At 47.6% G+C, this 19,748-nt stretch overlaps 1 protein-coding gene across 1 annotated transcript in view; it reads right to left on the bottom strand.

Moving 5' to 3' along the window:
* Positions 1-19,748, bottom strand: part of ERICH6B (glutamate rich 6B) — a 44,241-nt gene that overhangs the window by 4,504 nt on the left and 19,989 nt on the right. The window contains exons 5-9 of the mRNA XM_081214695.1: positions 14,181-14,392; positions 11,791-11,933; positions 8,360-8,415; positions 2,660-2,745; positions 2,356-2,508 (exon numbers count right to left, since the gene is read on the bottom strand). Coding sequence (XP_081070821.1) covers positions 2,356-2,508; positions 2,660-2,745; positions 8,360-8,415; positions 11,791-11,933; positions 14,181-14,392 — 650 coding nt within the window. The remainder of the gene's footprint in view (positions 1-2,355; positions 2,509-2,659; positions 2,746-8,359; positions 8,416-11,790; positions 11,934-14,180; positions 14,393-19,748) is intronic.

The following is a 19,748-nucleotide window of genomic DNA, read 5'->3' as shown; positions in this document are numbered from 1 at the left end:
CATCAATTTCCTTCTTTAAAAAAATTTTTTTTTATTGACGTGGAGTTGATTTACAATATTGTGTTAGTTTCAGGTGTATAGCACAGCGATTCCGTTTTATATATATATTTTCAGATTCTTTTCCATCATAGGTTATTACAAGATACTGAATATAGTTCCTTGGGCTATACAGTAAATCCTTGTTGTTTATCTATTTTATATATAGTAGTGTGTATCTGTTAATACAGTACTCCTAATTTGTCCCTCCCCCTACTCTTTCCCCTTTGGTAACCATAAGTTTGTTTTTTTTGGTCTGTTTCTGTCTTGTAAATAAATTCATCTGTATTATTTTTTAGATTCCATATATAAGTGATATCATATAATATTTGTCTTTCTCTGACTTACTTCACTTGGTATGATAATCTCTAGGTCCATCCATGTTGCTGCAGATGGAATTATTTCATTCTTTTCTATGTCTGAGTAATATTCCGTTATATAAATATGCCACATCTTCTTTATCCATTCATCTGTTGATGGGCACTTGGTTTGCTTCCATGTCTTGGCTATTGTAAACAGTGCTGCTATGAACATTGTGGTACATATTTCTTTTTGGATTAGAGTTTTCATCTTTTCCAGATATATGCCCAGGAGTGGGATTGCTGAGTCATACGGTAGCTCTATTTTTTGTTTTTTAAGGAACCTCCATACTGTTCTCCATAGTGGCTGCACCAGTGTACATTCCCACCAACAGTGCAGGAGGGTTCCCTTTTCTCCACACCCTCTCCAGCATTTACTGTTTGTAGGTTTTTTAATGATGGCCATTCTGACTGGTGTGAGGTGATACCTCGTTGTAGTTTTGATTTGCATTTCTCTAATGATTAGTGATGCTGAGCATCTTTTCATGTATCTATTGCCCATCTGCATGTCTTCTTTAGAGAAATGTCTATTTAAGTCTTCTTTTGATTGGGTTGTTTATTTTTTTGATATTGAGTTGTATGAGCTGTTTGTATATTTTAGATATTAAGCCCTTGTCGGCTGCATCATTTGCAAGTATTTTCTCCCAGTCTGTAGGCTGTCATTTCATTTTGTTGATGGTTTCCTTTGCTGTGCAAAGGCTTATAAGTTTGATTAGGTCCCATTTGTTTATTTTGGCTTTTATTTCTTTTGCCTTGGGAGACTGATCTAAGAAAATATTGCTATGATTTATGTCAGAGAATGTTTTGCCTATGTTCTCTTCTAGGAGTTTTGTGGTGTCATGTATTATATATAGGTCTTTAAGCCATTTTGAGTTTATTTTTGTGTATGGTGTGAAGGTGTGTTCTAACTTCATTGATTTACATGAGGCTGTCCAGCTTTCCCAACACCACTTGCTGAAGAGACTGTCTTTCCTCCATTGTATATTCTTGCCTCCTTTGTTGAAGATTAATTGACCATAGGTGTGTGGGTTTGTTTCTGGGCTCTCTGTTCTGTTCCATTGATCCATATGTCTGCTTATGTGCCAGTACCACACTGTTTTGATTACTGTAGCTTTGTAGTATTTCAGACATCAATTTCTATAAAAAGTTCCCTCCAGGAAGGGCAGATACCCCTGAGAACAAAGTAGTCAACTAGGAAATGGTGTTGAAAACCTCATAGCAGAGAAAATATTCTTAAAAACCAAGGCCTGGAGAATGAAAATCTTTTTTTGGAATTAAAAAAAATTTGGCTTTGACTATCAAGAAGTATAAAGTTGGTTCAAGACAATATGCATTTCCCACTCCATGACCAATTAGAGCAGAAGGCAAGGGAGAAATCCTGAAAAGACAGAGTTCTTACACCAAAGAGGTGGAGAAAAATTCTGAAGCGACTGAATTACCTCGAATTGGTAAGATGAGGTTTCCCACCATTACCAGAAATGGGAACATAACAACTAAGTTAGTTACAATGAAATATTTAGAAGTTATGTTTTTAAAATACAATATAAGCCCCTCCAAACCACTCACCATACCCTCCTCTTTGAGGCACCTGGAACAGAAGAGGGTCACTGGGTCTTTCTAAGGTAATTCTCATGAAGTTTGATTCTTAAATGATATAGAGAGCTGAAGCCAAAAGGGTCCCACCTTACTCCAGCTTTGAGTCCGTGATTGCTATTTCCTTCCGGGGAAGCAATGGTGCAAAAAGGATAGTGTGCCATCTGAGGTCAGGGACCTGTCTTACTGGCCCATCATGATACCCATCTCCCCATGTGTGAGCCGGATGAATGAATTCATAAGTGAATGAGAGACAGAAAGAGAGGCTTACCCAGAGAGAGGACAGCTGTGCAGACTGGGAAGCAAAACCTTAATCACACTGCTTCTCCTCGGGGAGGGGTGTTTGAGACTCATGACCCAAGCTTACCAGATGTTTCCATTTTCATCATAGAAGGTGGCATGGCCAGAGTTGTTGATAAGGGCCCGGACACACATATTTTCACTGTCTTCCAGAATGATGTATGTGAACTTTTCCTCTTCTATACTGAGGATGAGCAGAGCCAGGTGTCCTGATGGATAACTGGGAGATGGTTAAGGCACAAGTAGTCTCTTGGGGTCCCCTGGAGAGGGCAGAGCCCTGCGGAGGACGCAGGCCCCAGTAAAACCCAGGCCCCAGCCCTGAATCACAGACTTTTCAGGCATCATATGTGTCCCTGTGCTCCAGTGGATACTATATCTGGCCTGATCCATCAGGAAAGAGAATTTGGAAGACAATCTCACTGGGGTAGAGAATGATTTTTCCATCACCTTGATGTACCTAGGAAGAAGAGACAAGCCTGTGAAAAGTTCGCAGGGGCTGATTGTCCCTAATCAGAGCATGGTGTTGTCACTAGAAGGCTTGAGATCAGTCTACTTACTCTCTGATTTCCGCATGCCACCCACCCGTCACTCCCCCACCCATAACCACCACCAACTTGCTGGGGATTCCAGGTGGGAATCTTCTCAGGGCCTCGGTTTACCTGTCTATGTGACAAGCAGGCTGAGATGGATCGCTCTGTGCATGTGTGTGTGCAGATTTTATTTTATTTTTTAAAATGTATTCATTATTTATTTTTGGCTCTGTTGGGTCTTTGTTGCTGCGCACAGGCTTTCTCCAGTTGCGGTGAGCAGGGGCTACTCTTCGTTGCGGTGCGCAGGCTTCTCACTGCGGTGGCTTCTTGTTGTGGAGCACAGGCTCTAGGCGCATGGGCTTCAGTAGCTGCAGCACGTGGGCTCAGTAGTTGTGGCTCGCGGGCTTTAGATCGCAGGCTCAGTAGTTGTGGCGCACGGGCTTAGTTGCTCTGCGGCATATGGGATCTTCCCGGACCAGGGCTTGAACCCTTGTCCCCTGCATTGGCAGGCGGATTCTTAACCACTGTGCCACCAGGGAAGTCCTGATATAATGTTTTAAAAAAACTCTACTGTCTCTTAGTCATGTCTTTGTCTTCATTCTTTATAGTATTTATACCTTTTCTTTTTTGTTTTTCTGGATCAACCTTGCCTGGAGATTTGCCTGTTTTACTAGTCTTTTTAAAGAGCCAACCTTTTGGTTTGCTTATTCTATTTCTTTGCTTTCTAGTGTATCAATTTCTGTTCCTATCATTATTTTCTACACACGTCTTCTTTCTGTGGGTTTTCTATATTAGTCTATTTTTCTACTAATTCCTTGAATTGAACATTGAGCTCATCGATTTCCATCTTTCTTCTTCTTCACAATCCTCTTCCTCCTCTTCTTTAATATAAGCATTTAAAGCTATAACATTTCTATCAAAATACTGTTTTAGCTCTTTCTTCCAAGTGTAGATATTTACCTTTCATTTCATTCTGACTCCTTTCAAATTTTCGATATGATTTCTTCTTTGACACACAGGTTATTTACAAGAGAGTTTTAAAATGTGCACATGTACAAGTTGCTTTTGGCTATGTTATTATTATTACCAATTAAAACCCACAGGGTTAAGAGAGCAGAGTCTATATGGTATCAGCTCTTTAGTGTTTTCTGTGACTTGTTTTGTGGCCGAGTGTGTCGTCACTTATTGTAGCTGTTTCACTTGTGCTTGAGAAGGATGCCTGTCCTCCAACTCCCTCGGTGTCCCCATCAGGCATTAAAACCCAAGCCCTTGGGTTATCAGGACAGTTCTTCTCCTGCTTCCCACCCCTCCCCTCCACCAGGACACACCCACCTCACCCACACTCTTCTCGCTCTCTCTCTTCTCGTTTTCCAGTTTCTATTTCTGGTATTACCTCCCGTACTTTCTTATACACTCTGCGTTTCAAAGGATGCTTTTTACGTTTTGTCTAAATTTCCCAGGTGTTTGTAGCAGGACGCCCTTTTTTTTTTTTTAAACTTCATTTATAAACTTGTATCTTATCTCTATTTATTTGTTCTTAACAATTTTGTTTAAATTGCTAACGGTCACCTTAAGTTATCTTCCTTGCTGACAAATTCTGTAACAGAGATAACATGAGCTTATTTTGTTTGTTTGTCTTTTGGTACGCAGGCCTCTCACTGCTGTGGCCTCTCCCGTTGCGGAGCACAGGCTCCAGCGCAGGCTCAGCGGCCATGGCTCACGGGCCCAGCCGCTCCGCGGCATGTGGGATCTTCCCGGACCGGGGCACGAACCCGTGTCCCCTGCATCGGCAGGCGGACTCTCAACCACTGGCGCCACCAGGGAAGCCCAGGACGCCTTTTGAAGTCATCTTGTGTCCCGTGTTACTCTAACTAGATGTCAGGTCAGTGGTTTTCGAGCTCTTAATTTTTTTTTTTTTTTTTTTTTTGCGGTACGTGGGCCTCTCCCTGTTGTGGCCTCTCCCGTTGCGGAGCACAGGCTCCGGACGCGCAGGCCCAGCGGCCATGGCTCACGGGCCCAGCCGCTCCGCGGCATGTGGGATCTTCCCAGACCGGGGCACGAACCCACGTCCGCTGCATCGGCAGGCGGACTCTCAACCACTGCGCCACCAGGGAAACCCTCGAGCTCTTAATTTTAACAGCTGAAGAATCCTTTGTTCAAGAGAGCTCACAGCAGGATGCCAAAATCTGAGACAATGAAAGAAAGAGGGGCAGCTGGTTGAGGAGGAGCTGCCATGGGCTCTGCAGGGTGTGGCCTTTAAATGCCCAGGAATCTCTCTGTGCGGTGATGATGATGATCTTGGAACTGACTCTTGTCCCTACCCAGCACTGCACTCAGCACTTTACTTGCATGACACAGTGACCCAGTGGAGGAGACACTGTCATTAATCCCTGTTTAAGAGAGGCTACCTAACTTACACAAGGCTATCCAGTGAGAGGGGAGCCAGACTCCCACAGTCTGCCTCCCATCCCTTCCCCCCGCCCCCATGGAAACACACCGCCTCTAGCCATTAAGCTCCTAGCCAACTGGCACATTTACTCTGCAAATCACTGCTCTCTCTCTCTCTCTCTTTTTTTTTTTTTTTTTTTTGCTGTACGTGGGCCTCTCACTGTTGCGGCCTCTCCCGTTGCGGAGCACAGGCTCCGGCCGCGCAGGCTCAGCGGCCATGGCTCACGGGCCCAGCCACTCCGCGGCATGTGGGATCCTCCCAGACCGGGGCACGAACCCGTGTCCCCTGCATCGGCAGGCGGACTCTCAACCACTGCGCCACCAGGGAAGCCCACTCTCTCTCTTTTTAAACCTAAAAAAAAAGTGCTTTATAAGGACATCCGTGGTTGGTTTCTTCCTTATCGAGAGCTTGTAAGAAGCTTCTAGATAATGTTCACGGGAGAGGATTTTGTATTTTAGGTCTTATTTTCAAAAGCCACCTGAAAGCCAGAATTTCTCAAGATGCTTCCTTCTTGTCAAATTCACTTGTCATGGAATGATATTTTCCTAATGATAAGGACCCCATGGGCAAAGAAAAATCTCTGACACAGAGGTAGATTTGTCACATTTTCTCTCACTGGGAAATATATCACAAATAGCACATCTAAAAGCCCAAATCTCAACACTATTGGCTTGGGGACAGAGTAGGAGGTTAAGAGCTAAAAGTTAATAGAGAAGAGACTACATCTCTGGCCTTCCTTCAGTTCTACTAGAGGGAAAACAGTGTCTTATAGGCAGGACCCTGAGCTATGAGACAGCTGCCGTCTGTCTGTGAGTTCTCCCCATTGCTGTCTCTCTGTCTGCCCCTGAGCTCTCCCTGGCTCCTGTCTGTCTGCAGCCTCTCCCTGACTGCTGTGGAGATGCTGGCTGGGCTGGATTTTGCCTGAACACCAGCACACACTTATAAACAGTGCTACCTGCCTCAGCAAACTACTTGGAATGTATCACCCATTTGTAAAAACAAAAAACAACCAAATGTCCCACTCCTCATGGGCCTTTTGGGCAGCCTACGTGAATGGTGGGTTAGGCAGGCTCCTTTGCTTAGAGATCTTGGGGGAGAACCTTCCCCCTGGCTGCAGGGAGGACATTTAAAATTGGTTAGGAGACAGATGCTCCAGGAACAAAAGCTCCAGGGCAGGACAGGGTGGGGAATGGGGCTCTAGGCACTGGGCTTCAGTAGTTGTGGCACGCAAGGACACAGGCTTAGTTGCTCCGCGGCATGTGGGATCTTCCCAGACCAGGGCTCAAACCTGTGACTCCTGCATTGGCAGGCAGATTCTTAACCACTGCACCACCAGGCAAGACCCTATGTGATTGCTTTTCGATATAGATTTTAAATTTGTTAGGGGAGGGACCTGTATATTATAATATATATTTCCTTTCCTTTACTCCCAACCCCACCGAATTGCTTAACGTAGGCCCTACAAGGAGAAGAGTCTCAACGACCCCTAGTACAAGTTCTAGTCAGTCTGTGATAACCCATACATCAGGTTGCCTCTATACATGGGGCATATTTTTCTTGTTTGTATTCATGTTGTGTATTGGTCCTGACAGCTCCCTGATGGTGTGTGTATATGTCTTACCTGGGCAAAAAAAAAAAAAAGCCCTGTGCAAAGTGCAAACGCCAGCTGCCACACTTACCTTAATCTTGCTCTTTATCCAGTCTGTGTGTATTTCTAACGTCTTCTTACGGCGAACAAGATGATGAGATTGTTTGACTCCTTTCTCAGACTCCTCATCTTGTGGTGGTAGATCACATAAGTGGAATGTCAAAGTAGTCTCTGTAGCCCTTTGGTTAAATAAGTCTTTGGTAGAAAAGAGAAAGAAAACTTAGATCTGTTTCTCTTAGGCCACCAAAGAGAGCTTGAGGATTTGGGATATTGGCCATATTCCCCCAAGCTCTCTTATTTTTTTCATTCATTCATTCAGCAGACATTTATTAGGGGCCTATGATGGGCCAGCTTAGTGCCAGATGCCAGACACCACGGTGAAGACCACCCGGTCCAGACTTGGGGATGTGAGGGGTGACACACCAGCCACATGCCAGTAACAAGTGTGGCTGCTGATTCTGTTAATGGGAGAAAAATAGGCTAAAGTGGGGAATCATTAAAAAAAGAAACGTGCCTTAAACATGCTTGTTTTAACTTAAAACAGAAATGTGTACTAACATATCATTTTTAAGTGCAAGGCTCTGTGGTCATTTTTGCTTAAACCCCATTCATAATTTATTATCTATAACTTTCAGTTTTGGCAATTTCTACAGAGTCTGAGTGCAGAACTGTAGACTTAAAAAAAATTTCTGTATATGCCCCAAGCTTCTGTGTATGTTTGGTCCACATCTTGTTCAAAGCAGTTTTTTTAAAAGCTATTTTCTTATTGAGTCATCTCAAAAGCATTGCACTTAGTGTTCACAGCAACAGCAAGTTTCTTTTTATCTTCATTTTGGTCCATTTTTATAACAATTGAATTTGGGGAGTAAACCCGTAAGGACCACCGGAGAACCATCCCCGCTCCCAGGGACCCTTGGCGGGTGTCCGACCACCAGGGGGCGCAGCGGTAGGAGGAGCTTCCGGCGCGGCCGGTATCAGCCAGGACGCTCTTCCCCGGAAGAGGGCCCGGTTCCCTCGGCAACTAGGTTTGCGGGAGGTCAGTTAAGAGAGGTTGGTTGTCCCACCACTGGGGCCAACACAGTGTTGGAGGAGGTCTCGGAGAGAATGTGACCGTCTCTTGACCAGCAAGCTGGCCGGGGCAATGGAAGGCTCCCCACCCCCTCCCCGTCCTTGGAATGTACGTTCTGCCCATGGGCCCCACAGTGCGAGCCCGTTTCAACGACGCAGCTTTGCGAGCAGTGTGCTGTTGAGCCCATCTGGAGGGATACGTGCCTGAAGCCAGGTAAGGCCTCCATCTAAACTTTAAGGTTCTCGTCGGCGGGGGTGGAAATCTGCAAGGCTTGCGCCGTCCAAGACAAGCGTCGCCATGTTAAGTTCTCTTGCTTGTTAAACCTGCCACCTGCCAGTCTGGAGCGGGCTGCTTCTTTCTTTGGTCTCTCCTTGCCCTATGCTTACGGGGGCTAATTTCGAATTTCACCCGGGGAACCCCGAGGTTGCGAACTAACACAGAGGGTGCCACGAGAGCTCACAGGGACCGTATCCAGGCCTGGCGGTCGAGGACACTCCTGGTGGAAGTTTTCTCTAGTATGCCAGGCAGAATTCCTAGCGTAAGCATGACATGGTTGAAAGCTAATCTGGGACCGGCCTAGTGATGACAGGCGACTCAGGAGAGGCAGGCAGGGCTAGAGCATTCCTTTATTCACTCACTAAGTAAATATCTGTTGTGTACTCGTGTGCCAGAAACTGTCCTAGGTATCGGGGATGCCACATTCCCTGCTGCCTGTTCTAGTAGGGGAGATGGTGTTAAACAAGTGAATAGATAAAAACTTCACGTGCCAGTGGCTAGGAGTGCCCTGAAGAAACATTAAGCAAGTGAGAAGGATGGAAAATGATGTGTGTGTGTGGTGCGCGTGCAAGCGTGTGCACTGGTTTGTAAAGGGTAGCCAAGGAAACTGTTTCTGAGAAGGCGACATTTAAGCAGAGACCTGAATAAAGTGAGGGAGCAAATCACAAGGATATTGGAATGAAGAGTGCTCTAGGCAGAGGACAGCACGTCCAAAGGCCCGGTGGCAGGGATGCCTGGCCCTGATGAATAACCAAAAAGCCAGTGTGTCTGGAGAGGAAAAAGTGAGGGCCTTCTAAGCCACATGAGGAATGTGTGATTTTCCTGGAGGCCATGGAGGGCCAGTGAAGAGTTTTTAAAAGATTTCGCTGGAAACAATATGAAGAAAGGACTGAGAAAGGAGAGGCTGGGATTCAGGGACACTAGGGAGATGAAGGTGTCTGAGGTGGTGTCAGTGAGGATGGGGAGGTGGGGGTGGGGAAGGAGAACCACACCGGTGCGCACCTGAGGAACTAAAGGGGCCGCTCATTAGAGCTCACAGGGGGAGCTTTTCCTCAGGAAAGTGAGAGAGAGGTGAGCAGGGGCAGAGTCAATAAAAGACCTTTGTGAGAAGCGTGGAAGCGGGCCCCAGTCTCCTCTCCGAGGAGTCCTCCTCCAGTGCTTGCTTCCAGAGTGGGAATGAGTTGTCCAGGGGAAGAAGCTGATGTGAGCCCAGCTGCTGTTCCTGAGTATCAATTAGAAATTAATATAAAGCATTTCTGAACTGTAATGATAAAAGAGGACATGGATGTGCTCATGTTTTTCTCCTGTCAGAATGCTCAAGTCTTGGATTTTCTGGTTTGTGCTGTTTATCCAGCTCTGTCTTTATTAGCGGGGAGGCTTTAGGCTGCCTTTCTGAGCCTCCGTTTTCTTAAAGTGGGATCATGCTGCCTGCAGAGACCCATCAGGTTACTCTGAAATGATGCTGCACGGAGCCCGCTGCCCCACAGAAGGGCAACAGACCTGTGTCCTCCACACGGGGAGCTTTGGATTCTGGTGGCTCAGGACACGAGCTGTGTAGTGGTCGCCCACTTCTTTTCACCAGGCGAGCTGTCTCTGAGTAGGAGAGGCTACATACTCTGAGGGTCTCCGTGCAAGATGAAAATGCAGGGATCCTTGTTCTGAAGTTGTTAAGGATTTCAAGACAACGACAGCAGAGTATTAAAAGCAAGCACAGGGCCCTAAGTGTGAGGACCTGTGTGCCTGCAGGTCATGTGTCTGTGATGCCAGCCTTGGCTTGGAAGTCGGAGAGTTCAGAGACGTGGGGCTGTGTGCCTGGGCTGTCAGATAGTGGTCTGGATCCTGGAAGTAAATGACTTTGTATCTCAGAGGAGGCTGGGGGATTTCTTTGGGACTGGCTACAACCTGAACGCGGAGGGGATGCCTCTTATCAATTAGAAATGTGTTGCTTTTCTGCATAAAAAGCTCAAACCTTGTAGGCCTCAGGTGTTCAGAGGAGCAGGGAGTGGGCAGGGGTGATGGTGAGGCACAAATGGGGAATCCGGTCATGTCAAATTTCACTCTCCAGTTAGAAGTCCTACCCGGGGCATGTGACGTACGTAGAGTATCCTGAAAGGCCTTCATTTCCCAAAAGGAGCAAAAACTCATGCATACCTGCATCCATTGAAAAAACACTTATTGAGTGCCTACTGTATGCCTTGCCAAGGAATGAAAGACACAGGTGTCTTTGGCCCGAAGGGAACAGAAATAACATAACAACAGGCATTTGTTGTGTTTCTGGCTGTTGAACATCTGAAACCCCCTCCTTGTTGGGGGTTCCCCACTGTGTGAGTCTTGGTGGGAGGCAGGCCTGCCCTCTCTAGAAACTGAAGGTGGTAATTCCTTCTTCTGCCTGCCTTCTAACTCCAGTGGGGACATGAGACTCAGGCTTAAAAGGCCCTTTACTTCCCCAGACACGCTTGCCTTTTGTTGCTCATTGAACATGTCATGGGGATGAGCCCTGGGTCTGACCTGAGGGGTCTTGGGCCTGAGTGTGGTTCACGCCCACACGATGGCTGGGTGATCTCAGGGATGTCACTTATTCTCTTGGCCTAAGTTTCTTTACCCAACTTCACATGGTTTTGAAGATTAATTTGAATCCGATAACTGGCCCGCAGCAGTTATTCCATAGGAGTTAGGTCAGGGGCCTACACTGGTATGGGGACAGGAGCTCTTCCTTGAGAGGGAATCTGGGGCTGTGTCCTGGCTCAGCAAGAAAAAGCACCATGATTGATTAGGTGTGTCTGCCGTGGGTATTGCTGCTGTTTCTACGTTAGTTGGATCTGGTTGTCTGAAAGATGTTCCATATGGTGGTTTTGAGTTTCTGAATTAAGTAGCCTGATGGCTTAGGCTCTTGGCTCAAACTTGTTTTGATTAGACCCAAAAAAAACTGGCAACCTCCATGATTGGCACATCTTAACAGCTGGACCTCAAATGCCTTCAGTATCTGGTAAAGGGGCTCTTTTTTTTTTTTTTTTTTTTTTTGCGGTTCACAGGCCTCTCACTGTTGTGGCCTCTCCCGTTGCAGAGCACAGGCTCCGGACGTGCAGGCCCAGCGGCCATGGCTCACGGGCCCAGCCGCTCCGCGGCATGTGGGATCTTCCCAGACCGGGGCACGAACCCGTGTCCCCTGCATCAGCAGGTGGACCCCCAACCACTGCGCCACCAGGGAAGCGCAAGGGGCTCTTTCTTAAACTTTGTGTTAATGACTTCTTGGACACCCCCCAACCAGGCAAATCTAGGTCAGATCCCTTCTTGTGTGGTCCCATAGTATCCCCTTCCGATGGTACCATTAACCGTTTTATGTGCAAATTCCCTGATTTCTTGGCTGTCTTCACCTCCTGCCCTCCCTCTCACCCCCAGCATAATCAAAGGATGAACCCCTCGAGGTTTATCCTTTGTCTGGCTTGCTCTGTGTTTTATCCCCAGCAGCTGAGACCGTACTAGCCTGGTAGATGCTCAGGTGAGGAAACAAGCATTTCTCTCTCCGTTACGGACACGGCAGAAGGTGGGAGACAGCGAGACGCACCCGGGAGAGCCGGGCAACGGGGTGGAAGGTGGGAGAGGGTTCTTACTTTCACGTTTCTTCATAATCCAGAGGATTGTGTCCTTATATTTTCCAAAATTTTTCTTCAGCCTAAAAGGAATGTGACTCATCTTTAGAAGCTGAGACTGAATTCATGTTTCCATGTCATGCTGCACAGTAGACAGTGCTAGGGCCTGCTCAGCCTTTTCATAGGTGGGGGGCTGACTGGCTGGCTCTGCTTTTGGACCCAGCTTTCTTCCAGTCTGTACTCAGGAATAAAGGGCCAGCACATGGTGTTGTGTGTCCCTCCTGGCCTCTAACTGGCCTTCGACTTGGGCACCTGGGCTGACCCCCAGGCCTTTCCAAATGAATTCAGTGGGGGTCCTCCTGGGAGCGAGGCCAGGGCTGGGAGGTCCAAATGCACGGCTGGCTCTGTGAGTTAAGCTCGTGCAGCTTGCTTTCTCTGCGGCTTGTGCCTATTTCAGCGAAGGCTATTTGGAAATAGCTTAGAGAAACAGCATTGTCTGCCAACTGGACAGAGCCACCTGAAACCCCTTTGCATTTAGTAGGAAAATTTCAAATAAACTCACTCAAAAATGAAGGCCTCATTAAGGCACAGCTCTTCAAAATGATCAAGCCCTCAACCCCCCTCTCATGTCAATATACAAAGGGAGTCATCCTGGCATTAAAGTGGCTTGGACTGTTTTACTTCCAAATAAAGGTGGTCTCCAGAGGCAGCTGCCTTTCCTGATTCTCAGATCAGAGCCCTTTTGGAAGGGAATCTGCCAGAAGGAGTGAGCTTCCCAGGCTTAATTGGATCAGAGAAGAAGGCCTTTGACGAGACAGATTTTAAGTTCTCAGTTCAGAGTCCTTGAAGAGAGCATAATAATTTAACCCCAGGCAACCTTAGGCAGCACATACCCTTTGCTGGAAAGGGCTGGACTGTCTTGTCTGGCGGAAAATACAGGTTTGCTCTTTGTACTTTAGGATCAGTTGCGGAGCTGGAGAATGAGCTCTTCGTGGCCCATTTGTACCAAGTGTTATTTATTTGCAAGCACTTTGAATGGAATGGAAGCAGTTACCTTGCCTACCATCACCTGTGAAAGAGTAAGGACCGAGGAGGGGGTGGGGTGAAGCCTGTCCGGTGGCTGAGAGCAAGATGCCACGTGTATACAGGAGTTAAATTCCAGTGAGGGGATCCAGCCAGAGGCATCCAGGGCCCTTTGGGGAAGTTTCCTCCCTTGGCTCTTTGCCCACCTTTGCAAGCTAGTGGAATCCTTACTAGCTAGCTCAGTGGTAGAGACTGGGTACGGATCAGCACACAGGAGGTGCTCATGAAATATTCATTGAGTGCAATTAGGTTAGAATGAGCCTCGGTTATAGGCTTAAATGGGCCAGAAGGGGAGAAAATGTAACCTATGAGAGAGGGTAACTTACAGGGGTGTTACTTGGGATTTGTTTTTTGCTGCTGTATAAGGATCTGAAAGCTTGGACGTTCTTCGTGTTTTGCATTGTATATTCTGCCTTCCCTTTTCCTAGAGAAGCCTTAGGGGTGTCTGGCCCTAGGACTCTACTGAGCCCAGAGCAGAAGTTGCTGGCAGTCAATCTCTCCCTGATTTTTGTGAGAGTCTCCATTCCCCGAGGAGGTTATGCAGGGCACCCCATCCTCACAGCCTCTTCCCTGGTGCCATTGCTGGAGAGTCTGCCATAGACCCACTGCATGTCTGACCATGTACCTTGTTCACCAGGGTTTCTGACAGCTGGATAAGTGAAAGTCCAGGCTTCCATGTACCCCAGTCTGGATGTACAAATGCGGTTCTGGAACATTTTGAGACCTGGAGTCATGCTAACTAGAAAGATTTGGTGCCAGCAGCAGTCTGCAATAAACTCATCATTCCCCTTTCCCAGTAGGGGCTCTTGCCATGAATGCCAGGGCAGTGAAGCTCAGGGCTTTTCCCCCTCAGGGAGCGTGATCTTGATCCTCCATTGTCCCCTCACTTCAAAGGCCCAGGGGTCTGAGTCTTGCTTCCCAGACTTTCGTACAGTTCACGGTCCCTTCAAGACTTTTCCTGCCCTGGATCTCCAACCTCTGTCACTGCCCATCTTTGATCCTATCCTGCACATCCCCTGCTCATAGATTTCTTTGCTCTTGAGTTTTGGCAGGCAGCTGGATTATCCTGTCCCCATGACCCCTAATCTTACCCTTGTCCTTGTGCCTGGCTTGTGCCTGCTCTTTGACTCAGGGGACCTGTCCAACCCTGGCCTTCCTCTATTCTCTGATGACCCAATTTATCCCTGCTGCTACCACTGGCCTACCTGCACCCACTGACCGATAGCTCCATCTCTCCAGTCACTTACAGAGTTCCCAGTTTCGTTCTGGTCTCACTCTCCAGATGACCAGTCAGGGGAATGTTAAGATCCTCCTCCAGTTCATTGCGAGCTGCCATTTCTTTGAGCATGGTCCTGAACACTGACTGATAGGAGCTGGTCACAACCTGCAAAAGGACCACAGAATGAAATAGCCAGAAAATGGGAATTAACAGTAAGTTAATGATCACTTTTCTGACTCTCTAAGCTGCCAGAGGAGATTGCAACATGTTATTCGAAAAAGACAAGCAGTGGGAACAGTAGGGTGGCTAGCAAGATTTGTTCCAAAGCCTGTTTCCGTTACGGTCACACCTTCTTCTCATTCTCCAATTCCCTCAAGAATTTTTTTAAAATAGTAGCATACCAAGAAATCGTTTGAGAGCATAAAATTACCCTCTTCTTCCAAATGTAGAGATGGCTCTAGAACGTAAAAGTGCTTCCATGCCTTAAGAGCATAACAGCCTTTTTGAGTTCCAGGAATGGCCAAGCTCTCCGTGGTTGGTTATTTATTCATTGTGAAGGATAACAGTCTTCAGGAAAGCAGGGCAGCAACTAGCACGTTCTTGTAGAGGATGATTCTACCTTTAAAGATTCTTCCAAAGTAATGACATTGCAAGCTCCTTTTTTATTTTGTCAATTTGATCATTCTATCCCAAGTCCATGCTGCTAACCAGGACTGACCCATAGGTGGGTCCTCACAAGAGTCTCTTCTTTTGGGTCCCTTTTGGTAGAAGGTGAAGTTTGACTTGCTGTCCAGGAGAACCATGGGTCTGTCATGTGGCCCTGCTCACCTACAGGTTGAGGTTGTTATGGTGGTTGTTCTGCGTCTGACAATGTGCAGTCTGCCATTCACTTACAAGCCTTCTATCGTAAGTGGAAGACCCACAGATCCGAAGTTGCATATGACCTGGGGCAGATACAAGAATGGAGCTCGTGATTGGCTGGGTTTTCTAGGTTGGGGAAAAGCTGGGGTGTCTCGGGTCTGCCTCGTCTGACTCACAGCCTCGGCGAGCTCCTTTCCGCATTGCTGATGTTCAGTTAATGAAACACGGAGGCCATCAGACTGAGGAGGCTGTAAGGCCGTGGTGCCCTAAGTAAGCAAACCAAAGCCTAAGGCCATAAATGCCTCAAGGTTAGGAAATCAAAACCCGAGGACAACCAATCACAAGCAGCCAACTAGGCTTTAAGCTACGGCCAATCAGTAACTTCCTTGTTTTGCTTCTGCATTTTCCCTGTAAGTCTCTCCCCAGCTCCTGTTGGTGGAGGGCTCTTAACCACTTCCGGTTTGGTGCTGCCTAATTTGAATCCACACAGGCTCAAATAAACTCTTCAAATTTTTTTTTTTTTTTTTTGCGGTGCGCGGGCCTCTCACTGCTGTGGCCTCTCCCGTTGCGGAGCACAGGTTCCGGACGCGCAGGCCCAGCGGCCATGGCTCACGGGCCCAGCCGCTCCGCGGCATGTGGGATCTTCCCGGACCAGGGCACGAACCTGTGTCCCCTGCATCGGCAGGCGGACTCTCAACCACTGCGCCACCAGGGAAGCCCTCTTCAAATTTTTAATAGGCTTCATTTTATCTTTTCATACGGGAATGAGTCAGTGCTTCAGGGCAGGCTGAGGTTAAGGCTCTGGTGCGGCTACCCCTGCCTCTGAGTTCTTCATTGTTGACCGTCCCTCCCTTGAGGTGGAGTGGTGGCCTGCTTGCCCAGGCCAGTGGTCTCTCACCAGCCCCTTTGGATTCCATGATTTGTTCACCAGAAGATGTGGCTCCCGCTATGGTCCATCAGACAGCAGACCCGCTGGCGGGGCCTGGTCGAAGTTCTCGTCCCAACCAGGCTGTGCTACCCCGCTCCGGCACATGCGCCCTCCTAGGAGGCTCATCCCGTTTGCTTCCCCAGCCTCTGGAGAGCGATCCTCATGGTCATGGTAGGGGTATTGGGCCCCCAAGTGATGACTTCTCCCATGCCCTGTGACTGCTCCTGGGTGAGTCTCTGGTTTTTCCAACCAAGAGAGTTTGCACAGCAGGTGTGTGATGCACGCGTGTATCCTACAAACAATTCAGACATGTATAGGGAACTCAAAGCAGCCAAGAGATTGAATTGTCAGAATAACCAAAGTCTAGGGTGATGGCCCCATCCGAATCCAAGGGCCTCAGCTGCCTCTCCCAGTGGCTTGTGGTGTCCCCCTCCCAGCTGCAGGTGCCATGTGGCATTGACTCCAGTCCTTCTGTCCTGCCCTCTGGCCCCGCTTGTCCACATCTGCCGCCTATGGCATTGCTTAGAGAAGCAGTGCTTCCCAAGCTGGACAGCTGCCTATCTGCAGATTGCCACTAGCTGGGCCGCGGGGGCTGCCTCATTATCCTCCTAAGCATCCGATCCTTGGAAGCAGAATGGTATAGATAGCAAGGGGGAAAGTATCCCCCAACTCTTTGCCTTACTTTGTCACCTGGGCAAAGCCCCTGAGATGGCAAAGCCCCTGAGATGGCAAGGAATGGTGCTTGTGACCGGGGCTCCCCTGCACAGGCTGCCTGTCACACAGAACCCTCCCAGCGTCTGGTGTCATCCAGAACCTTGCACAGCTCCGTGGGAGATGTTCCCTCTGCCTGTGGCTGCAGCTCCGCCAGACACAGCGGAACCTCAATTGACAGGCGCGCGGAAGGTTTCCGAATAATTTAAGTGTCTAATTAAAACAATTCCTGTCCATTTCAACTCTTGCTGAAAAATCTTTCTAAAATGCCTGAGCTTACTTTCCTGTCTTAGTAAATCCAGTGCGGTGAATCAAAGTTCAAGTAATCTTTTTTCCTCCCTTTGACATGGTATTTCAATATTTGAAAAGCAGTTCTTATTAATATAATGTGTATAGGAGCATGTCTGGAAAGTAAGGAATTTAGGGCTAAATAGGAGCTGAGACCAGAAAAGTTTTCCAATTAAAATAAAAGCAAAAACTGTATAAATGCCTAGGGTTCCCCCCGCCCCGCTCCTTTTCTTTTGTAAGTTTAGAAAAATGTATCTGCTTAATCTTGAGTTCCAGGGACACAAGATTTCACTCTTGTGATTGTAGTTAATACCTACAGTCCTGAGAAAGTTTGTTAGTTGTAGGGGAAAGGATGTATAACCTGAATCAGCATGCGTTGGAAGTCTTAGAGGTAAGTTGACACAGGAAATTAGAGCCACAAGCCTGTACAGGCAGGCAAAAAAATTGTGCAGTAGGGCTTCCCTGGTGGCGCAGTGGTTGAGAGTCTGCCTGCCGATGCAGGGGACACGGGTTCGTGCCCCGGTCCGGGAGGATCCCACATGCCGCGGAGCGGCTGGGCCCGTGAGCCATGGCCGCTGAGCCTGCGCGTCCGGAGCCTGTGCTCCGCAACGGGAGAGGCCACAACAGTGAGAGGCCCGCGTACTGCAAAAAAAAAAAAAAAAAAAAAAAAAATTGTGCAGTAAAGGCAATGCAACGTGCTGTAGATGTGAGGCTTAATCAGACAACTGGGACTTCCCATGGTGTCTCTGGTTATTGGATACAGCTGGGAAAGGACAGCCATTAAACTTCCGGGGCTGGTTCTGTGCCCCTCTGAGGAGTGTGGGAGCAGGACACAGATTTGGGGGAGATGCTCCGCTGCTCTTTGTTGCGGTGTTTGCACTGCAGATGCTGTTGTCCAAAGTTTCTGTCCTGCTGGGCTGCCCCAGGCCTGGTCCTTTAGGTGGAGACAGCGGACTTTTCTTGGGGCTTTTGTTTGTGCTTGTTGGGGTTTCTGGTCGCTTTCTTTTCCAGCACCCAGTCAGGGGTAAATGAAGCAAAAAGAAAACGCAGGAAACTCACCGCCGTGTCGTTCCTTGGGTCCCAAGGTCCCTAGCCAGTCTGCCTTCTTCTCTCCGTCTTTTAGAAGCTTCTTGCGTTTGTTTTATATGTAATGTATAGGGTTTTAAGCTGTACTTAGTGGGAAAATTACATTTAGTCCACCGTTCCAGAATCCAACTTTACTTTTTTTTTTTTTTTTTTTTTTTTGTGGCTGTGTTGGGTCTTCGCTGCTGCGTGTGGGCTTTCTCTAGTTGCGGTGCGCGGGCTTCTCATTGTGGTGGCTTCTCTTGTTGTGGAGCATGGGCTCTAGGCATGCGGGCTCAGTGGTTGTGGCTTGTGGGCTCAGTAGTTGTGGCTCACGGGCTTAGTTGCTCCGCGGCACGTGGAATCTTCTGGGACCAGGGCTCGAATCCGTGTCCCCTGTATGGGCAGGTGGATTCTTAACCACTGTACCACCAGGGAAGTCCCAACTTCATTTTTACATAGGGTTTCTGCAAAGGACGATTTGCCTTGATATCTAGGTATCTAGGTAGCTTACATGATTTGTTTTTAGCTTTGCTGCCTTCAAAATCAATCTTGAGGGTTTTTTATTCATATTACTGAAAGCAGGGCCTTGTGGTGCCATACTTGGCTTTCTTCTGACCCTCTTTGGTTTAATGTGTGTCATTTACACTTAGGCCTGTTTTAAGAAAAGCTCACTTCGGCTGTGCTAACAGTGTAGTGAAGCTGTGAATCCCAGGGCTCAAGAGGCAGTGTCTGGCTGGCCCTGGGCCACTCTGCTCTGACATTCAGAGCCAGGTGTTCTCCAGTTTTTATTCAACTTACGTTGGCTTCAAAGTCTTCGGCTTCCAGTGTGCCAATGGGATCACTTAACATACGATCCCAAAAGCTCTCTTTAGAGACAAACTCCTCGGCTTTCAGTTTTGGAAGTCACAGCAAAAGGAGAGGCATTTGGAAAAGGAACCAAAACAAGAAACAAACAAAAACAAAAAGAGAAATAGATTTATGGCATTTACACTTGTGCTTTTAAATAAAAATGCATATGTCATCAATAAGACTTTAAATAAATTCATCAAATCACTTAAAATTTGACTTGGGGATATTAATAAAATTGGAATAAAAGGGTCAGTTTCAGTGGCGGACTTAAGAAAGTGAGTGTGTGTTTCTGGTGGCCAATGAAGGTTCATCTGACAAAGTGACATTTGAGTGAGTCCTGCATGAAGCAAGGGAGCGAGCAGGCAGATGGCTCGGGAAGAGCATCCCTGCCAGGGGGCAAAGGAGGTGCAAAGGGCCTGAGGTGAGAGAGAGTGGGAGCATGTTGACATATCTGACAAACTGGAAGAGGCACAGTATGCCTGGAGAGGAGGGAGATGGGGAGGGGCAGGGCCAGCTCACCCAGGACCTCGTAGGCCGTGGGAAGGGATTTAGATTTTATTCCGAGAGAGATCTATTCTGAGTGTGATTTTTCTCTTGGAAATCCTGAGAAATATCCCTAGCGCCCGTCAGTTTTGTCAAAAATTGCCCATTTCCAGAATTGCACATGGTTCGTAATTGCTAATCAAAGCCTAAGAGGTGAATCGCTAAGCCAGTGAGCTAAAAAAAAAAAAAAAAAAATCTCTCAGAGATAGCAGATGCCTTTGTTCTCAAGGTCAGCCACAGCCTGGTGACCCTGGGCCAGGAGAGGGCTGGAAACCTCCAGTGTCAACGGGGTGCAGACCAAATGGAGGAGTTGGTCATTACAACTTGGGCCTGGAGTCTCTGCTCCCGGGA

This window comes from Mesoplodon bidens (genome assembly GCF_964165515.1).
Source record: "Mesoplodon bidens genome assembly, chromosome: 17".
Lineage (NCBI taxonomy): Eukaryota > Metazoa > Chordata > Mammalia > Artiodactyla > Ziphiidae > Mesoplodon > Mesoplodon bidens.
This window is presented reverse-complemented; position numbering and strand designations above follow the sequence as displayed.